Genomic DNA, 22,977 nt, shown 5'->3' with positions numbered 1-22,977 from the left:
TAATTCCTCTAAAATATAACTAAAGATCTGCAAATCTAAGGGTTTGTTCCAATGAGAAAGACACTATGAATTTAATTAGATTAATTTAAAGTCAACGCATAATCCTTACTTTTTAAACTAATATTTCATAGTGGAGTTTCCCAGGGTTTTTTGCTTCAGTTCAACTTTTACAGTTCTGAACTGAGATTAAAAGTACTGTTAAAGAAAGATCGCACAAAATACCATCTTATGAAAGACCACTATTTATAATTTATTGATAAAGTGTCACTACTTACTCCTGTAGGAAAGTTCATTATGAAGAAAAGAATTTGGTAATTGTTAGCAGCATTTTGCTACTTTTGAACTTTGTGGGTTTTTGTTTTCTTTTTTAAATTCTAGATGACTAAGATTAAACATGTAATTCAGACAGATACATGAGGGGATTTCCCATTAGTAGAAATACTACTAATGTTCACATGTTCACTCCAAAGTCCCCAACCAAAGGGCAATAATGCAAAGATATTCTTTTTCTTCTATAAAACCCTCCCTACTCTGATACTTCAAAATACATAACTATATTAATAAGGGCCGGCTCATACAGTCATAGATGCTTAAGTAAAAAGATGAAACATTATCCAGAGTCTTATGTGTAAAGCCACAGATAGTCTTCCCAGTCCTGGTTCTCACAGCAACGCCAGCATGAGGGAATCAGCAGGAGCCTTGAGTCATTCGACAGCTGAAGTAACCAGCTAGATACTATTTCTGACTCTAATCCAAATGACCCAGAAGAAAATCCTGCACAAATTTTAGGTCAATGGTGAGACTCCTACTGACTTAAAAGAAGTTAGAGGTTTTGCTGGAGAATTCATGTTCTTTCATGACAACACAACCTATGTATTTTTGGAAAAAGACACAGTTGGGAAAGAAAGAGTCCTGAACTACTTCATGAGGAAAATACCTGTTCTTGCTTATATTAATGAAATATCTTTTCTGCAGTGTCAGTCAACAGAAGGAAAATGTACCCTGATTTGTAAAAAATATTTAAAAAGTTGATTCTAAACGTGATCCATACAACTCTGCAAATATCAGTAAGAAAGCCGAGTGACATTTTGAAGCTGCTCATGCTCAGTTACACTGCCTTCAGGCATCCCTTCCTTGAGCAATGGCATTCACAGTTCTGGGCAGTAGTTTAGTGGCAGTTTCTTCCTTTCCACATTTTCTTCAATGCACTATGACACAGTACATGAATGGAAGACAAAACCCCACTGATTTCTAGCATTTTCCTTTTTTTCAGTAAAAACATATGAGAAAGTGAAGAAATGAATTATAGCCAGGCTCAAGAATCACAGTACTGAAGAACTCATTGTCACCTAAAACTTTCACACATACAGTTAATTTGTCCTTGAGAACAGAGAGACCTTGCCAGGCTCTTCCAATGGCTACAAGAAGACTTTAAATTCAAACAATTTTTATTTTAAATCAATTTAAAAAAAAATTGATTTCCTCAGGTTCAAAGTTCTTAAATCTCACTTTCAAAACTATCATAGAAATGATGAAAAAGATTTGAGAAGGATCCTTTTTGAGGAAATGTGGATTAAGCTTTTGCATAAACAGTGAACACAGGACCTATTTTTTGTCTCCTTGTGAAGCAAGATGGAAGGTAATACTTTCTCAACTACTAAATATCTCTTTTCACTATCCCCTTTCTATAAACACCTTTATCTTTTGCAAATATTAAGCTTAAATGAGTGTTACTTTTATTTGTTTACATACAATGATTCAACAAATAACTCTTTAATCAGAACTGTGCATTCAAACGGGCAGCTGAAATCTCTGTTTCTAAAGAACAAGTGATTTAATATTGGTGGGGTTTTGTCTTCCCAAAGGCTGTAGGCACACTACAACAGTTCATTTTAGATCTAGATTCTGAATTTTGGTGTTTCATTACTTGCTCTTTCCCATCAAACTGAGGCCTTTATTGAATTTTCTCAAGGCTTTTCAAGATCTGGTCACTCCTAGGTACTGTCAGTGGTTACTGGTGGCAAAGGCTAAATCCATGTTAAAGGCATCTGGGTTGGTAGGATATCACATAGGCATCGATGAAACACTGTTCTTAACACAATAATTCCAAAAAGCTGTGCAGTTCTCAAATGACTGATATAAGCAGCTTCCTTTATGGGCCTCAGCACCTCTCTGATTGCCCTATAGCTCATCCATAGAGGAGCCGCTACCCGTTTGGGGTTTTTTTAAAGCAATATTAGTTCCCTGCTCCTGTCTTCCCTGTAGTCAATGTCCTCACTCATGCCAAAATAACAGTAATTTTCCTTTTTCATGTTTGCTGGCACTGCTTCCATTTCTTCATTTCATCCTACACTTCTTCATTGCTGTTAGTTGTCCTTTTATCCTCTCTTCTAACTAAAAGTTGTCTCAAGCCAAAACCACAGACACATATGTGAGCAACTTCAAACCAGTCCTGGTGTCCCCAAAGTCTTAATCCAAATCCAGTTTTTGCAGCCTGAGCCATCTCTAATTCCTAATTGCTCCTGTCATCTCTTTCTCACAGCCCTGGCTGTAAGCCACAGTGTTTTATGCTGCATTCTGTGCTTGGAAGTAAAATTACAATGCCCTCTCTCTCTTCAGTCTTAAAACCATATTTATTTTCTAAATGCTTCCTTCCACCAACTTTTTTGCTGAAAATTTTGTATATGAGCTGTTGTCAGCATTTTGGCTATAGAGCATACTAGCACTCACAACATGTAGCAAAAGCCACAGGCAGCATGCTGCCTTGTGGTCACTCCCCAAAGAGAGGACACCTACATTTTTGTATATGCTCCAAGGACTTGGATTTGCAAAGCTTTTTTCCTAATTAGTATTTCTTGTAAATTAAATAAACAGTCCTCAGCATAGGAATTAAAAACCTGTGTGAGAATCCAAACCACAAAGCTATAAAGGCCTATAACTCATGATGTTCTCTTTTTAGTGTTTTGAGATTGCAAACAGCCCCAGCTTCAGAAACACAGAGCAGCCACTGAAACCCAGAATAGCCAAGTGTTTTGGGCTCCCTGCTAGGAGGTGGGAAAACAGTTTTTTTATGAGCCTTAAGAAAGACAGAAAACTGAAAACAGGGTTTTGATATTTTCTGCTAGTATTCTGGCCATCAAGATGGTGATTTAACAGTAGCATCAGCAATAAACTCCCTCACTGGGTTATAAAGGAGAGCATCGAGCAGCGCTGCATCTTACGTAGAGGGCAATGTCATATGCCTGTGAGAAACACCGTTTGAAAATATCTGCTGGATTAAGCTTTCAAGACCACCACTTCTGTATTTTTTCTCATATAGATTGCCTTATTAATTTCAAAAGAGCTACAGTTTTCTGCAGTGAAAATACAGTTTTACATGTGAAATTTCCACAGATTTTAATATATTTTCTAACTGAAGGAAGAAATTTCTAGTTCATTCAGTGAACTTTTGCCTAGAAATGAGACAAAAGGCTTTCATCACAATATGAAAATCATTACACTGTGTTCTGGCGAGTTTTTTATTTCATTTTAATCTTTACCTTTTCTTCAGGACTCTACTATGATTTGGTAGACAAAGTTGATAATCCAGTAGTTTGCAGGAGATCTCCCACCCAACTATTATATAAAGCTGAGGCCAGACTGTAGATACTGAAAGTTGCATGGGGCGTAAGCTTACGTGACCAACAAAGCCAGATGTGAATCCTCATAACACTGACACATCAGCTCAGGAAATGCCAAAGGATAAAGTTTTATAAAAGCTGCATTTGTGAAACAGTCAGCTGTAACTTAGGAATACTTTTTTCATAATAATAACATATTTAGCAGAGGAAAAGAACAGTTCTAGAATGCTACACATGATTCATATGTTATCTAATAATTTGAGAAGAGTAGGAAGCACAGTTTAGTTTAGTTTAAAAAAAAACAAACCACAAACCAAAACAAAACCCAAACCAACACAGGCCAAAAATCCAAAGCAACAGCTCCTTGCTTAATGGAGTAACTAAAAAATTGAAAGATGATTCAGCTGCATAGCTAAGCCAGTCTGTGTTTACAAAGTGGAAGGACTGAGCTTTCCTCTTTACCAAAGACTATCAGTAAGTCACGATACAATGACATGAGTTAGTACTGTAGTTCACAGGTAAGACTTTCAGCATGGCCGTGACTGAATGGATACCCGACCCAAAACAGGCAGCCATCCTGGTAAATTTCTTCTGTCTCTGGACAGCCTGATTAGACATTGCCCAAAGTATCAAAATAACTTTGCCTTTTTTACAGTGGAATAATTTTGATAGTTTAACTACCTTATACTGGAATTACAATGACATAAGATAGAGTAAGTTCAATTACTCTGCATCAGGAGGTACAGAATACTTACTCAACCCTTGGATTTCAAAAATGGGCAACTTGATTAGACCGGACTGGATCTCCAAGACATTAGACTGGCCTAAGTTATGAACATCCAAGGAGAGAAAATCCTGAATTATTCTGAAAATGCATGGCATAATTGCTTTGGTAACGATTCTAAGTGAAGGTGGAGAATCCCCCTTTAGGCAGCAACTGCTCACAAAGTTTCATGTCAGAGCTATTACCTCTTCCCTGCCACCCATCCCAATATTGTAAGCATGTCTCAACAAAACTGATTCTACCATCTGCCCTAGCCCCAGTGTTACCATGAAAGTCTAGAAAAATTGCTTTACACAAATTTTCAAGGAATGTCCAAGTGTTTTATCTTCCTCATTGCCCCTTTACTTTTCATTTAAGACATCTAATTATCGTTAAAATAGATCTGTCAGAGCTATCACCAAAGTTAAGATGGTCTGGGCTTTGAAGACAGAACATGCTGCAGGAAGTCTAAAATGCTAAACTAAAGCATCTCAAAGTGAGCATCCAATACTGTACACCTTAATGTCACTTTGATTCAATTCCTGTTCTCTAAAGTGTGGTTAACAGATGCCACCATCTTGTAGCTGATGGATGAAAAGAAATTAATTGCCTGTGGAGTGCTTTGATATGGAGTGCTGAATAACACAGAGAGACCCATGAGGAAATTAATAATTCTGTCTTCAGCACAAGAGTGAATAATGTGCAGGACCCAAGGCCTAGAACTGCAAAGCAGTGAAGAGGTGTTGGCAGAGGACACAGAGTAGGGATGGGGTGTGTATGCACCAAATGATATTTGATACTCTCAAATGACAATGCAAATGTCCAGCATGGCCAAACTAACACTGTACATGAGATCTTCATGATTTTTTTTGCCTCACTTTTTTAGTTCTTGATTTTCCTACATTTTAATGCAATTTACAGTATGTAAGACATACACATATTCCAGTGTTAAGTAACACACAACTCTTCTTTCCTGTCCAGATTAAATATAAAGTGTTTAAAGGAAACCCTCTTTGAAAGCTATGTTTTAAAAGCTAGTGAAGGGCAATGAATGAGCTAGGGGTGGTCCTACACTGCTCGAAATATCTGTGTCCAGATTTTGGAAAGGAAAAGGAAGTAATAAATTTTGCTTGAACTCACCACACGTTTTAATTGCACAGAACTCCCAGGGGGTGTTAGGGTCAAGAGTGTAGCACCATGGTCTCAGCTTGCCATCGGGATTGCGGCAGTAATTATCATCAAAGCCCTTGTCAGGATATCTGTAAACCACAATGAGAAACGTGTCAGGGAAATCTTCCTGGCAACACTGCACAAGGTACTGCCTTTTACAAGGTACTTAAAGGACAGATTTCAGCAGAGGCAAACAAGAACCGGTTCCTATTAACCTGGGGTCTGATCCTGTAGGATGGATGTGAATACTCTTAATGCTGTTAGAAAGTTAATAACATATCAACACTTTCCAAATATGCAGCAGAATCAGACCTCCACTGAGGGGACTCCCTGCTGTGCTAATGCACAGGGTACCGGATAGGGTAACTCCACTAATTGCTAAACTCTTGCTCTTGTGTCTGTCAACTGATGACCAGACACTTAAGCCACTCATTTTTTTGAAATAGACCAATTAAATGTGGATTATCTAAATACAGCCTGCCATGCCAGGCTCATTAAGAAAACAGGTTCTCCAGTGCAACAGCCCTCGGTTCAAACTGGAAGCTATTTTGAGTAGCTATTCTAACTAATGATAGATACTAATGATTTGTAATGGAGCTCATTTTTGGTCATGCTCTCATTTCGAGCATTGGGGGAAAGAAGGAGAAAAATAAGGAAATAACTTCCGCTTCACTTTTTCTCATTAAGACTAGATACTATTGTGCTATTTAAATGTTTCCACATTCCTGCAACCATCATTGATGATCAGACAGATATCCAAGATAAGTAGGGGGTTTTTGTATAAGTACATGTTACTAACATCTGTAAACTTGAAGGAGATAAATGCATCGGGGTTTTTTTTTTTACTAGTGAATACAAATTGTCTTGGCTTTCCAGTTTTATTGAAATATGTTTGCAAAAGAAACAAAAAGTAGATTTGCCCCTGAGGGAAACATGAAAAGTATGTAAGAGAACAATAAAGTTAACTACCTGGGAACTTGAATCTATTTACAACTGCAAGCAGATGTGCTTCACACAAGCAGAGGAAAATATGATTTACAAGTGTCTGCTTTTGCTAGGGTGCTTTTTCTGTGAATTGATCATGCTAATTTTGGCTCATTTGCACCTTGATCTCCCATTTCTTAGGAGAAGTCAGGTTCCTTCAACTATACAAGGGACAAGGATAAGATTTAAGTAGAATTCAAAAAAAACTCCGCCAAAATGACAACAAAACCACCAAGGAGAAACCTCACCAAACTGAGAATTCAATGGCAGTCAATAATGTGATAATTTTAGATCTAGCAGCAGTACCCTGTTTTCTGCTAGGTATAAGACATACTGTAAAGGAACAAGTTGTGTCCAAAGATTCCCCAAGGAAATAGTTAATGGGCTAATAATACAGCAGAAAACAAGATGGTTTTGGCCACCCAGTAAGTGCAGTGATGAGCTTTGATGCTGGTGGAACATGTTCCATGTCAAATAGCGTGGAAAGTGCATGTCACCACCCAAGAACCATGGTGAGTCCAGGAATGGAAAAAGTATCTGCAGCCATAGCTCACAAAAAGCATTCAAAACAGCTGGGGATGTAAAGAAGCCATGTTCTAGAGTATGAATGTCTGTCTTGGCACTGAATGCTCCATCCTTCCTAATGTTACATGGCATGTTCTCACAGTATGTCAAAAATGTGTTATTTACTAACTAAAACCGAGGGAGAGATGTTCTTCTAGGATCAAGCTCTGAGTGTCTTTGGGGGATGAAGTAGTGCCAGTGAGTCATCTTTTCACCTACTAGATCTATTTGTCCTTTTCTAGAGCAAAACCAGCCTTCCCAGTCAATGGTTCTTCCCCCAATATTCACAGAGGCTTCTTCCTTCCTTCATACCCAGCAAGCAACAATTCCTATAAAAAGGCCAACTAGCACCTTTAAGAAACAAATAATAGCAATAAGATAAATGACAGGGCTTCAAACTGTTCCACACAATTCAACAGTGACGCTGTGCAGAATTCCCTGAGACCTTTTGTTGTGCACACTCCTCCTTCCCCAGTACTTTTGGGCACAGACCCCTTTCTTAGACCCAAGAAAGAGCCTGAGGTTTCAGAGATCTTTCAGAACTCTACATATTTCCTTTTTTCCCCCCTTGAAACATCAGTAGCTGTACTTCACTGCCAAAAATGAAATGAAGCATCAAGATACATATCTGGTGTCAAAATCAAGACTTTACCTCAGTTTCTAGAAAAAAGAAAGGAGAGTATCAGCCAAAGAGATAACATTTACTCTTTTTAAAAAGGCAGATGCTGATCTTCAGCTCTCCTGGAACTAAAATGAAACCTAATATCTAAAACTCTTCACCAAGATTTCTTTTCCCCTTTGTTTTGTTTTAAAAGTCATGTAGGACTGGAAACTTGATTTTCTATAAAGTAAATTTTCATACAAAAGACATAAACCAGGGGACTAATAAAAGGATATCTGCAGTTATTCACCTCCTATGCCACACTTCAACCCTACTTTCCTCCATGTAATAAATATTTTCACAGGATATTTGAGTTTGAGCAGAAAAGGTGAAAAAATTTCCCCCCACATGCTGCTCTATGCCCAACACATTATCCTCAGTGGTCTTCCTTCCATCTTGAGGCATAACTGTGCCCGTGAGGAGTACACAAGAGAAGTGGTGTTTCAGAATATGTCTGCATCCACAAATAGCTAAAAATGAGCCATGCAGGAGCTGTTTGAGGGGATTCCTTCTGCTAGCTTCAATCACATCTAAGCAGATAGTAAACATCTTCAGTAACTGACCTCTGAGGGGACTAAATTTGGAACAAATCACTGAGGTGACAAAAAGGAAAAGTGAGTTGTATTTACCCTAAGCCAAAAGCACTGTCCAGCAGCAGGTAGACTAGAGAATTTGAAAAGATTACCATCTTTATTCCTTTTCTTTGTCATTGCAACTGAGGAAGCCATAAATGCAAATAGATTTAATTCTATCCAGATAGTCCTTCCTGGTTTCAAAGTTATTTACATTATGCCTGGATGGTATACTGTAAGTGTCTCTAGAGACTGCTGTGTTTTAATGGGTCATTTGTCCCAGACCTCTTATTTTCAGCTTACATGACTATGGGAAAAAAAAACCAAAAAACCAGACCGGTAAACCAAACCCCATAACATTTTTAAAATCTTGTATAAACAAAGTATTATTGTTACTACCTTTAGTAGTAACAGAGTTAATTAACATCAGTGTATCAGAAATCCACTGGACTACATTACTATTCTGAAAGCCAATACAGATCAGTTCAATCTGGATGGGTTGCTTTTTTTAAAAAAAAATCCCACTTTATTACTGTCTGAAAACTCTCAAGAAGATGTTCTCTGAAGGAATTATTTCAAAGAGGAAGATGATTGATCGTAAGACTGTGGTTAGTCTGAAAAGTTATTTTGCAAACAATCAGAAATTAATGGAAAAAAAGACATTTCCTCCTGACAGTAAAATTATTATTCTTTGTACCCAGGAGTTCTATAAATGTTTCACTCCCAAGGAACAAAACTGTTTCTGTGCCTTATTCTAGAATGCACAGTAAGTGCATGGCAAGACTCAGAAACAGATTATCTTCCGTCCCACTCTGCTAACACAAAATATTTATTGTGGCAGAACAATGGGAGAGCCTGCTATTATTCATGAAGTAGATCATCCAAGCCAAGGAAAAAAAAGACTATACCACATAAACTCCAAAACTGCAGATCCTCAATATTTTGCTGAATAATCAGGCTTTCTAAAATCTACCAGTACCTATATTTCTTAGAATAAAAATAATGCTTTATTTAGTGAAACACTTTAACACATAAAAAGATAACTTCAGTGGAAGGTCTTAATCATTCTGGTTTTGTTGATTCTTGCATTCTTCGTCTGGCAGTTTAAGTTTATTCAAAACAATATATAAATGGAGTTAAGCCAAAATCCAGAATAAAACTAAAATGAAACTGTAGTCTGGTTTGAGATGAACAGAGACCCCCTCCTGTGTGGCCTAACCCCTGCACACCCCCTCCCTCCCACAATACTTTCAGAAGTGTGTATTATGGATGACCCTTTGTAGTTGGGTGAATTTGGCCCTCTAGGACATACCCTTACAGGGATGAAATTTGCCTTGCTGTTTCTGACTCAACTTTTGGCACTGTGAATCTGTGCCTAAATCAAAAAAAAAGAACAGAAACAAAAAAGTCTAAGAAAGAAATCCATGTCCATAAAGTGCTAAACAGAATGATTAAATCCTTTCCCAGGGTGAAAAACCAGATGTATGGGCAAACATTTTGGTGAAACAAATTGGATATTTAAATGTGACTATAATGGAAGATCACCTACAGCTTTAAAGCTATTCAATATTGCAAAAAGGAGAATATTGTTACTTGACAATATTGGAAGTTTATATTCATTAACTGTGTTAAGAAAACTAACAAAAATTTATGACTTTAAATCATTATTTACTATATGATTAAGGTATTTAAGCTGACTGCAGCTGCATATCTATATATAGAGAAATATTCCGAGGTTATTTACTTACTGTCAATGAAGCTACAGAGAAAGTTTTGGTCAATGAAAGTATTAGGTGCACATCACTACACTAATCAGGCATGGGATGTAATCAGAGCTGCACAAAACAGCCTCTACTCCCCGTCCTGCACCTCCATCGTGGCAGTAGCCAGCCTACACCATGGGCCAGGAACCCAAGCACCTAAAACTGGTGAACTCCATAAATTTCAGTTGACCTAATGCTAGTTTTGCTCAACTGGTTCCAGAATGTGTGTAATTTTCAAATTATGACCACATGGTCTTGCTTGGGGAGGAGGAGAGGTTACCTCTCTGGACGAAATTTGTGCTTGTGTGGTCTCTGAAGATCCCAGCGCTGACACTCCTTGCCCGTCTCGGTGTGATCCATTGGCCCTCTATAACTCTCTCCATTGCAGGTCATGCATTCAACTAGGAAAAAAAAAATAGACACTAGTCATTTATTACACTGATAACTTATACCACAAAAAAACCCCAACGAAAAACCCCAACATGTCCCTGCTCTTATATATTGAAACCAATCTAAAGAGGTATTAAAAAATTGTATCTTTCTGTTGGGTTGGTATGTGTAATGCCCTTTGGAATATGATCGTATCTGTTAGAGATAATCCAGATGCTTAAATTGTATATCACTTTATAGGACACTTACAGTTTTGAAGCAGGTAGGGATGAGCTAGTAGAGGCATTCATGTTCCTATCAGATTTTTACTAATCTTACTTATGGTTAGTAAGAGAGATACATATAGCTAAGGAAGAAGTATTTTTTAAAGGTGGTATAATCTAATTAAGCACCATTTATTATTTTAAATCACTAAGTCAGTATAACTACAGGACAAGTTGAAGTGCAGAATAATGGCTAAATCCCAATTTTAGTGCAGTGCAATATGTCTGTTTTAATACTCAGCACTTTCAGCTACAAATGATACTGTATTTTTTTGCTAACAATGATTTTTGGCAGCTTAAGCTAAGATACATTTTCAGTCTGGGTTTAGGATAGTAGGTAGGGTGCGTGGAGGGAGAGTAGGCAAAAGTTACCAAAGGAATTTGAAAGCATTGTTGAAAAAAATTTAGAATGAGAGCTCTGAAAATATAAAATAAATTCACCATAATTAACTGTAGACAAACTTCTCAAGTACTCTCTAATTAGAGTAATTGTAAGGAAGGATCATTTAGAAAATATTATTTTATGGAATTACAAATATCACTAAACTTCAGCTACCGAAGTCCTCATCCTGAAATGAACTCCAGGTCTTATCCCATTTGAAACTCCCATAAATTTATCTTTAAATGAGGTGTTTTAACAAATTCTCAAGCTCTTTTTAAATGATTCTCTTCCTCCTTCTTTTCCTCTCTCCCTCCTTGCCTCCCTCCCTGCCTCCCTCCCTCCCTCCCTATCTTCTTCCTTTCCTAACGGCAGCATAACTATTGCATGTGACACATTAGCAGGAAAATTAAAGGCATCCTATCTTGAAGATTTAAATAGGTTGGTTGACTGGAACTGAATTGGCTGATTAGCAAGATACAAGATCTTAGTTTGGAGGTTAACAGAACTTAAAAGTCAAAAAATGCAATGGTACATATAAAGCGTCTTTCAAACTCTGTGACTTGAAAGTCAAATGGGGTTGGATTTGTTAAGGGTTATACTTATTTACAGTATTTATTCAAAACACAAAATGCATGCTTATCTTAAGCTTTCGTCTTGTAATCCAGTACCTATATTTTCATCAAAAAGAAAATGAAAAGCTGATTTTACTATGGAATGGCACTAGATGATTTTATCACATAGTAATACTGAAATTGTTAATAGATTCAGTATAGGCTAGACAAGACAAAACAAAGGGTCACATTTGTGTGATCAGCACAACTTCATTGTTCAAGCTCCTCCATAACCTGAAAAAAGCTGCTGAGCCTGAAACCTTCCAGAGCACTGGAACATAACAAGATCTCCTCTTCCTCTAACAACTTCTTTTCTTGCTGTATGAGTTACTCTCGCTGAGAAATCAACTACTCTTTCGTTAAAGGCCATGAGCAAGTGATTACTGGAAGTTCTGTGCAGCTGCTGTCAGCAGAGCAAAGGCAGCTTCCTGCAGAAGCTGTGCTGGGTTACCTTCTGAGCAGAGGGGGATGTCACAGACTTCATGGCGTGTCTCTGGACTGGTGGTGAAACACCAAGGGCCTCCCTCTTCCCCTCGAGGGTTTCGACAGTAGTTTTCCCTCAGGTCTTTTCCCCGATAGCTCGAAGGCAAAAAGCTAGTTTTAAAATGACAATCATTACAGTATAAGAGCATGCAAACTTTGGGGTTAATCATACTACTTTTACAAATAGTTAGAAACAATCACATTTCTGCTTCCTTCTCCCTCCACCCTGCCTAAGCAAATGCACACGCCCAAATATCTGTCCGTACACAAATACACATCTTCAGTTGGGATTACTCAACCTAAATGGCCTAAATCTGGGACAATTTGTCTAGCCCATAGCGTGCTCTAGAGAGTTTTACTCCCATCCCTCAGCTGTCCAGAACCAACTATCTATGGCAGAGCCAGAGGCAGTCACACACTCCCTGCCAGCTTGCACTGTATTCTCCCACAGGAGCTCTGGGTGCATAGGGGTTCATTGGATCTGTAGCCATGTGAGGTCTGTCTTTCCTGTGCATGTTGGCACATACAACAGGTCCATCTGGGCTCAGAGTGCAGCTACCATGTGAAACCCACAAGCAGAGAAACCTCTCTGCATCCTTTGCCAGGCAGCAGCAAGAACTGATCATCAGGAGCATGTGAGTGCGACCGAGTGTGTACTACACCTCGCTGAGAGGCTTTCAGTGCCTGAAACCATGGACTGCTTTGCATTTCAGCACAAGAAATTTCCCCAGATGCCATTTTAGCTGTGTTGCTTCATGTTCTGCCAGAAGCCCCACTATTGCCACCTTAGGGTCTGCTACTTACAGACCCCCTCATAATTGCATTGTATATGTTCAGACATTTAACAGCACTCCAGATGACTTAAAATGTCCAGGGTCAAGGTGCTGTCTTCTCAGGTATCAGTAAAAGTATGTGCTTAACTCTAGAGAAATCATCACATGCACACCAACATATAGAGACATATAAATATCTACACATAAAAATAATGTTAGCTTATTTCCCCCACAAAATAAGGAACAGCTAACCCCATAGTAAGGAACCCAACCCCAGAGCTGGTCTGTTCAATGCCACTTCAACAGCTCATGACCACATTCAGGCTGCACATTGCAGACAAATCCAGTGGCATTTCGCTGCCTGTTACATTAAACAGCAGCTAAATCTCTGTAGTTACAAAACACCTTAGATTCAGAGATCTGTCCATGAAGGTTTTTTTGTTAATTGAAATACTGGGCTAACTACATAGGAGATCACATAAAACTTGTAACTGAACTTAATTAATTTATTTCGTTTTTGAGATTTATACTATTTGTTCAATTTTTTTGAAACAATATATAAGCTGTGGTGGAAATATCACAAATAATGCACCTTTTATTCTGAAAATACCTAATATTTTATTTTGAGTGTTTTGAGACAAACAAGAAAAAATTTTGACATGTAACATTTTATTCAAGTTTTATTCCCATTATTGAAATACTTGAACTAACTGAAGTGAAAAATACCTCTGTTAATCACATTGTGGTTCTAGTCAGTGCAATGTGGAAGCATTACGTAAAAGTGGTTTTTTTTATTTTCGGTGCTTGAAGAGATTAATTTTTATGTCATTCCTCCTGCCTATAAAATTGTTGCTTCTGTTTTTCCTCTATAGTCTTATAATGTAAGTATCCTAAACTTTTTTGCTGCCTTTAAAAATGTTGCTTCTGTTTTTCCTCTATAGTCTTATAATGTAAGTATCCTAAACTTTTTTTTAATTAAAGGGCCCCAGGAAAACATTTCTGATGGGACATTCCAACCTGCAGATGTGTGAAAATTGTATGTCAGTGCATATTAGAATATTTCATTTACTTTTCTGCTCATTAGAAAATATAGTGAAAAGGCATCTCAAATTACATCAGATATGCTGTAAGAACATTAAAAAAAGAAAAAGTCTAAATGAGTAGCACTGGGAACACAAGATGGGTCAGATATACAAATGGCTTCAACAGGTACTGAAGCAACATTCTTGAGAGAGGAAAAGATGAATTGCAGTAAAGACTTACCCAGAAATGGAAGACAGGGCCACTCCTAAAATTGATGATTTAGTTCATCTACATTACGTAAGGAAAAAAAGAAAAAAAAGCCAAAAACTGAAGCCAGTAAGAGTAATGGTAAAAACAGATTCAACCACACAAAAGCCATGGAAATTATCCAAAAGCCGGTTAAGTACTGGTCTACTCTTTGACCATTTCTCTTTGAGCCGTTTTTACATGGGATTTATCAATTTAAAACTCTCTGAGAGTCTTAAAATCTGTACTAGTATGTAGATGACAATAATAGAAAGCCAGGTTTTGCTGGGAGTCTCAGTGTTCTAATGGAATACAAATAAATAAAAATATGACTTGCTAGACTGAAGCAGAAGTTTAAAGTTTTAAGTTATTTCAATTCTTTCTAGAAATATAATTTTAAAATCATTAAAATATGTTTCTCCCTTAAATATGAGAAAAGGATTTATTTTCCAATGGCACTTTGTGATAATCAGATGTTGAGAAAAACTAAGTCTTTTTGTACTAATAAGTTCCAAACACACCACTACTGTCTGCTTCTTCCCATCTCCCTCATGTCTCTGATGATGAAATCATATTTTCTGATGTTGAAAAACAAAATTAGCATGCAGCCATCTCATTTATCCGGTGACCTTTTAAAAATTAAACTTATTGCACAAGGCAGGAGAAGAGTCATTCTCATAAAATTCATCGTAGAAGAGTGGCTGTCCAAATGTATTGGATAAAACTGTGTGTGTGATAAAACTGTGTATGTTATATATTAAAATGCAATTCAGTGATAATGTGTGCTATCCAGACACTTTCCTTTCTCTAATTAAATAAAGTCACATGTATATTATGTAGAATAAATGCTCATTTTTGCTTAGGTTGTAATGAATTAGAATTCTTTCACTTCTGAAAGACAAAGGTATATACTTCAAGGTGTTGAGTCTCAATAAGTCATTGCTTTGGGGTCTGGTGGCACTTATGGTATGCCCCCAGTTAAGAACAGGTTTGGTCCCAAACAGAAAAGCAGACACTGCTGTCTATACTGTAAGAGTCAAGTCCAGTAAGTCCAAGCCTGAGGCTCAGCTTTGTAACACATCATAAGAGGACAGAACTCAAGTATCCTTTGCCTTTTAATGTTGTTCCAAGATATCCTCTTGCACACTGGATTGATTTGGTCAGAACAGGACTGAGCAGTGCACAGCCCAGTTCCTCACTAGAGATCTCCAGTTTGGCTCCTCCTAAACAAATTGCTGACACTGGGAGCCCTGAGCAAAAGGCAGCAATGTGGATAGCAAGCTTAGGGTGAGAGGACACTTTGGGTTTGTGTCTTAAGGTTTTATTATCTACATGGCTAAAGCCAGTACAAAAACATTGAAAGAGAAGTGGTTAAAGAGTAGACCAGTTCTTCATAGTCCTTTTACTAGTTTCTGGGAACGTTTGTTGGAGATGTATCTGTTTTTACCATTACTCTTACTAGCTTCAGACTTTCTTCTCTTTTTCCTTAGCCAACAGAGTTCAACTAGATTTACCCTCAAGGTGTAGGTTTGGCCTCAGTTTCTCACTGTACCAGGTCCTAATTTGAGAAGTTAAGTCCTGTACATGCTCCCTCAGTCTTTAGTTATTGCTTCTGTGATCTGATGGGAAGGATTTCAATAGTCACTTCAGTTTTTCCATGGATTTGTTGCCTGGCCTAAGTGCTCCATAGAGTTTAACATATTCTACAAATAATAGAGAAATGACAGTAACTATGCAAAATATGCTAACGATATTATATACTAAGCAAATAGGTGGTCTAATATCTCCTGCTTCCTTATAATGTGGTTTTCCAAATTGCTCATTCCTTGGGAGTCAATTAGAAAACAGTGATACACTTCCAGACTCTGGGCTGAAACAATGCACATGTTTTGTTTCTGCCAGTAGCTAAAAGATCAAAAGGATATAAACATCTAAAAAAAAAACCCAACGCAGGAAAGGAAGGGATACAGACACACAGGCTGGCATTAGGAGAGACCTCTTTGGAGAAAGTCCAAGAAGATAAGGATTTTCTGGGATCTGGAGAATGGCATCTTGGAGAAAGGCAAGAATATACCTAAGAGATGTTGTTGTCTAAGGTTAGTTTTCCCATAAATTCTTATACTTTATGGAAGCAGTCTGGGCACTATTCCCATTGTCTCTGCTCCTGAACTCTTACCTGTGCTCATGGGGGATCATTGAATTCCAGGCCTGACACTGGATACCACTTTTGGTAACAGATATTGTTCCCTTATAGTCTGCTCCTTTTCCAATGATACAATTTCTGACATAGTCTATTGAAATAGAAGAAAATTATGGATTTGGTTAATGTATGAAAAATTAAAGCTCATAATTAATTTTCAAATAAAAATAATATCATTTATTAGCCCTTAATTATTCAAAATATGGTTTAATTATTGACATACATGACTGTCTTTCTTTTTTTCTCCCCAAATATTGATCACCATCTGACCCCCAAAAAATCCTGAAAATGTTTCCAGTGTATCTGACTGAACAAAACTCCATGTCTGAGGACTTAAGTATCGTAATATTAATGCGGTAAATAGGAGCAATATTAAATAATAAATGGTAACTCGTACAACTGAGCTGCTCGGTACTAAACTGAAATACAAAATTCAAACTAGTATGTATGATGGTAGGCAAATATGTAGATTGGAAAACTGACCAAGTATGTAAATTTGCATGACAGCAAACTCAGGATACGTATAAATAAAACTGTAGGATGCAGTTTTCAAAACGCATAAAAGCATCCATGCCTGGGATGCTCCTACAGCCAAAAAATCACTGACGGACCTCAGGGCTTTTTTTCCCCTCCATAGCTGGAAAAACAAAATCAGTAAATAAATCAGTTACCCTTCTTTTCATACAGATCAAACGCATGGTCTTGCTTCTTTCTCACACCATTTGTCAAGCTGTTGAAGGATAACCAATGGCACCGTTTTGTAACTCTGTCATAAGCAAAGGCCCTGCAAAGAAAATCTGGATGAGAAAAAAATCTCTGTGGGGTTTGTAATAATGACACATGGCCTGCCAAGGAACATGCAATGACATCAGATTTATTTTTACTGGGAAAGTCAGAGAAACAGTCCAAATTACTATTTAAACCCACAACTGTGCTGACAAGAGCAAAGAAAAAAAGAAATTAAATTGATGTGGTCATTACATTAAATACCAGTTTGGTTGTTCACACTAATCTAAGAGTTCCCTTGTCATTAAAGATCTTTTTTTTAAAACTTAGATAAATGTGACTGAGACAGCATTTGTGTCCTCAGTTATGCTGCTTTCTGGGAAAAAAACACAAAGACTAGAACATCTTTGCTACGTTTACAATATGCCTCTGAAACAGTTGAGTATCTCACATTGATAGTCTGAGGAAAATTCAAGCACAAGGAATCTGTTTCTTGCCTAGAAAAACAGAGCTGTTTGAAAACAAGATTATTCTTATTTTTATGAATAAACTAAACTGTGATAGTGTACCTAGAGTTTGTCCTTGCTTGGTTTTGTCTTCTTTTTTTTCCTCTTATTTTTAACTGCTTTCTAGGAGTGAGTATAATGCATTGTACTGAATTGACTGGATATGGGGGAGGGCAAGAAAGACAAACAGAAATCCAAAGAGTAAAAACACTTTCTTTCAATACTTGAAATGAAAAATGCAGACCTTTTTCACCAAAATAGTTTTGGAAGGATAGTTTCTAAGTATAGGGAAAATCTGTTTAAGGATTTTAAAAACACAGTTGACCGCCTTGGAAGGGGGCAACAGTTACTCCAACAAGGAAATTTTTAAAAAAAGAAGAAAAAAAACTCCACAGGTGTTTTTTCCTTAATTTTTTCATTTGAATCAAATAACAGATCACTTATTTCCTCTAGCCTACCACAAAATCTACATTTCTGTCACTCATCCCATGCCTCCTGAGATATTTTATTCTGATCTGAGAAGGCATTTTAACACTACTTGATAATACCCAAAAGACACACAGATTTCTTACACTTCATCCATACTTTGGCTGTGCCATATTCCTCGGCACTGCATCCCTCAACAAAAAGCTCCTTAATCTTCATTTATTTTGCCATACAAGCTTTCCATGTGAGATCTTGCTGGCTTCAGTTAAAAATACTACAAGATCCTATCCAATCTCCTAAGTCTTCTCTTTCAAACATCATCTTCATTATCGTTTCCATCACCAAACAGATTTTTCATCCAACTGCTCTCTCTACTCTGTTGACTCCGAATGTTTCCAACCTGCTAACCTTCATCCCTCTACCCTTGTGCAGCCTTCTGTTCTCTTCTGGCTGATTCTCAAATTTGAGCATATCCAAGTGCCTCTAACTCCATCTTCACAAAAATATCCTTGACCTTTCCTGCCTTTCCAATTACATTCTCGTTTCCGCTCCTCCCTCCTAAAGTGGGAATGCAGAATGCACTGTTTACAAACAATTCTTTCAGTTTTTGCCTTTCAGTTGCCTTTTGGTTTCTTTCCAGTTTGGCTTCAACCACTTCTGCACATAAAAGTTTCTAACAATCTTTTCTTGGACCCAAATCTGAAGGGTTTTTGTACTTCCAAAGTCAACATGTTCGAGCAAATTCTTGGACTTTCTTCTACTGATACTGCCGATCACAACAATATTTTTGTTTCTCTTGTTACTGAGATAGTCTGTAGATTTTCTTATCAAGTACTGAAATTCTGTTGTCTATACTGAAATCCCTTCCTGTGTAAATACAGACACTGAGCAGATAACGGAGGATAAGACAGTGACAACTTTGCAGCTGAGGAAGGGACATACCTGCAAAAGTCACCTGCATAGCCAATAAAATAGTAACTATATTACCTTTTTCTCATCCATAGGAATTGCAGTGGGAAAAACTGCAAGGATGACTGTAGGAAAACAGTGGGAGTAATGGACTGAAAGGGTGGTGAAACAAAGGAATAGAACAGCTTAGCAGCAGCAGCAGCTTGGTAAAACTGATAGGGAAGGCAGAAAAAGATGAACAAAGATTTATGAATTCAAAAACACAGCATAAGTGAATTTAAGGAGTTTTTTGATGGAGGATTTTAGGAATAATGTTATGAAAAAGAAACAAGTCTAGATAAGAATCTTGTAACTCAGCTGGAAATAAACAAGATCTGTGCAAGCATGACAGCAAGGGAATAGAGGAAACATCTGTTCTGAAAAGTAACATACATTAGCTTCAACAAAAAAGTGTCAGAGTTAAAACCAGAGTTAAAGCAAGCATTAATGATTAAACAGTAAAATAACTCAAAATTTACTTGCAGGTGATACAGAAACTTATAATAAAGAAAGTTGTCTGAATTTTTTTTCCTCCCAGAAAATAAGGAGTGCCTGAACCTTTACAAGCCTATAGTGTCTGAAATCTGCTACTTTACCACTTGCTGGCAAAAAAGAAACCTAACCCTGCTCCTACTTGTGTACCTCACAGGGCACAGACCCAGATGTTGCTCCCAGTGCTGTTGTCAGAATTATGTTACAAAGCAATTCCATTTTTAATTCTTACATAAAGTTTGCATCCAGAAAATAAAACATTGGTGCTGTGACCCAAGTGATGGAGAACTGCTGCATGGATATGGAGTATGAGGATCAAGCCATGAAAATGTCAATAAACATAGGAAATTTCAAGTCTCATATTTTAAGCATTTAAAATGTCATTTTGTGTTGCTTCTTGTTTTAGAATGCTCCCACAGCAGGCAGGAAGCTAATTGATTTTCATTTAAGTTGGCAACAAATTTCACCTTGTAGAACCAACCATGTGCTGGTATGAAGTTAAAGACTGGGATCCTAGGAATAAAAGGGAAACATTAGTAATCACTGGATCCTTTAAAAGGGAACACATGTAAAATGTGTGTTTACAGTAGCATCAAAGAACAGTTCACACTACAACAAGACTCATATGGGGCCAAAAGTGAAACCACAAGAATGTTCTGAGATCCCAGAAAAGAAAATCTCATGTGCTCTGCTGCATAGTGGTAGCACAAGCAAGACATGATCACCTAGACCTCTACTGCTAAAGCAGGTTTTTAGCACCATCCATGCTAAAAGACTGCCAAGGAAAAAAGGAATTCAGAGAGCAAGTAATCAGATTTGCAATCCTTTTCCATATTCAGTGCAAAGTAATTGCACGACAGATTGTCATTCTGTTATCTGTAAGCAGGACTTTTCCATGCTGTGTTCTCAAAGTCCCTCATGGCTCCTCTGTGTTGTATTGACTCATTAAGGGAGAATTTGCTCCTTAAGATATCCATCAGACACTGTATCACTTAACAAATGAAAAAAAATTCTACAAAACATGAGAACACTTGAAAAATTCAGAGAGATTCTATATTAATTTTATTATAAAATGGCTTTGACACGTATATTAACTTGCTTTTTATTTTCAGAACACAAAAGATAGCATCCAGAGCAACTACAAATAGCTTTAGAAAGTTTTCCTAATCTGATGCCAGAATACAGAATTGTTGTTTGCTTGGCATTATTCAGAATTTATTTTACACTGTGATACTTAATTTTGCAATACTCCTTGTTGCTGCTCATCAGAACTCAAGGATGTCTTGCTGTATTGAATACAACCTGATCCTCTTGGCAATGACATCAACAGAAGTTCTGCCAACAGGGAAAGGAGTGGCTTTGTACCATGTGAAAAATATTAGTGCCTGGAAAATATTTTCTGTCTGAAAGAAGTTAACTCTGCTCATTGTTTACACATATCAATAGTCAGAGCACAGAATGATATGAATGAGATCTTGCAACAATGGAATTAAAGGCTTACAGAAGAATTAAATCACAGTTGAGAACCTTCTCTGCCAAAGAAGAACTTTTGTTGTCACATTTGGTCTAGTCCATTTGCACCAACTGTCAAAACTTTTTTATCTTCCAAGTTCAGGCTCACATTTAGCCCAGTACTCACCAGTACAGAAGTCATCCACTCTCTCCAAGATTCTTCTGCATTCATGGCCTTTCATTGATTTCTAATGGTCTAGACTAAGAGAGGCCAGGGGGATCATATAAGTCTCATACATCAGAAAAATAATAGTGATTTGTTTCAAAAAATAGTAGAGAATATGTACAAGGCAGACAAGCAATCAGCTGCATGATGTGTTTCTAAGAGACAGCAGATGCTGAAGGATAGCTATCCACAGCCCAGGTTTGATTCCGTTGTATTGGATTCTCAGCACTTGCCAGTGAACTTCAGCAGGGCATGTATCTGTGCTCCATGTGTGAGGTTCTCATTGATTTCAGCGGGAGTAATGTGCAAGGAATGACGACAGAATATGGTCTGAAGTGGTGCTGAAATACTGCAGCTGTGATGTGTGACAATAACCATTTTATAAGAGACATAAAAATCTCAGAAATGTTCACCGAACGCTACATTGTGGCCCAAGTCATCCACATCTTAACATGAGTACATTTTTTCAGCTATGTTATGGAAAAGATTACAGACTGGGCAAGCTAAGAAGACACACAACTCAGACAAAGCCTCAGAAAAGACTGACACTCTCTGGACAGGTAGAGCAAGATCCCTGAAATCAAAAATCACAATCTTTATTTTTTTCTCGATACAAGCTACCACTGATGACAATTACAGAGAGACCTTTGGTCAAAGGCTGCTATACAGGTTTCCTTAGGGAAAAAAATAAACAAAACAGATATATAACTTACTTGCAAGGGAATGAAAGGCCCTTGTTCCTGCTGCATCTCTTTGCGCATTGCTCTGTGGTATTTAACAGCTTAGTTTTTACTTCCAGTGTTTTGTTTACTTTAATGAGCATCAACTCTCCTGTTTTTTTGAAGTCATGAAGAGGATTTCTCTTTTTCCCTTTACCCTCTAAAAAAAAAGAAGCAAAGAACAAAAAACAAACAAGAATAAAACATTGTAAAGAAGAGTGCAGAGATTAAAGATGGCATTAGATATGGATAACATTTCACAGGAATTATATCATCTTCAGTATCTAAAGCTTAGAGAATCTCACAAAAATATGATATAAGTATATACTGCAGAAGAATTGATTATTTTAGATTGTGATTTCCATTTTTGAATCCAAAGTAGTAGGAATTATAGCAAAACCAGTTTCAAATAGACTTGCATAAAAGGGTAACAGGAAAGTTTCTCACCCTTCGTAAATTTTATTCAGAATCTCCAAAATATGCCTGATAATTATCTGAGATCTTGTAAATATTTCCATGGAAAACTCAAGTGAAAAAGAGTACCACTTGCAGAATGCAAAAAAACTTCATTTTTAAAACGATAAACTCATGGTAAGTTGTGAAAAGAAGTGGACTCCAGAAGTGACACAAAATTATCATTTGTCCTCTTGCTGCTCCAATAAAGTCTCAGTGTGAGTGCTGTGTCCAGTTTAAATGTGACTGTACTAGAAATGTTAACTCACAGAAAAGATTATGAGGTCGAACAGAGGCCATAGCACTGAAACAGTCTGCAGTTTTCTGCAAAGTTTTCTGCTCAAATGAACACATTGATCTGGTTTCCGTTCCCTATTGAAAAGCCCAGAAGAAGAGATATAAAATGGAGAGAAGAAGATTGGCTAGAGATGTCTGCCTAAAATTCAAGAGGAAAGGTCTTTTATATCTGCAAGAAAATTCCAGAATTTTCCCAATATTTATTTATATTTTTACTTTGCATTCCACAAAAACCAGTCTGCCAGTGAAGGCTACTCCATCGTC

General features: G+C 37.3%; 1 protein-coding gene across 1 annotated transcript in view; it reads right to left on the bottom strand.

Moving 5' to 3' along the window:
- The window catches only part of HGF (hepatocyte growth factor), a gene marked incomplete at its 5' end in the record, with an annotated part of 45,471 nt that extends 23,296 nt beyond the window's left edge, over positions 1-22,175 (bottom strand). The window contains 6 exons of the mRNA XM_017727969.1: positions 5,524-5,642; positions 10,378-10,498; positions 12,195-12,337; positions 16,445-16,559; positions 17,140-17,252; positions 21,958-22,175. Coding sequence (XP_017583458.1) covers positions 5,524-5,642; positions 10,378-10,498; positions 12,195-12,337; positions 16,445-16,559; positions 17,140-17,252; positions 21,958-22,175 — 829 coding nt within the window. The remainder of the gene's footprint in view (positions 1-5,523; positions 5,643-10,377; positions 10,499-12,194; positions 12,338-16,444; positions 16,560-17,139; positions 17,253-21,957) is intronic.
- Between the last annotated feature and the right edge of the window lie 802 nt (positions 22,176-22,977).

The sequence above is a fragment of the Corvus brachyrhynchos genome, unplaced genomic scaffold, assembly GCF_000691975.1.
Source record: "Corvus brachyrhynchos isolate BGI_N302 unplaced genomic scaffold, ASM69197v1 scaffold50, whole genome shotgun sequence".
Taxonomy (NCBI): Eukaryota; Metazoa; Chordata; class Aves; order Passeriformes; family Corvidae; genus Corvus; species Corvus brachyrhynchos.
The sequence above is the reverse complement of the archived record's forward strand: the minus strand, read 5'-3'. Positions and strand labels throughout refer to the sequence as shown.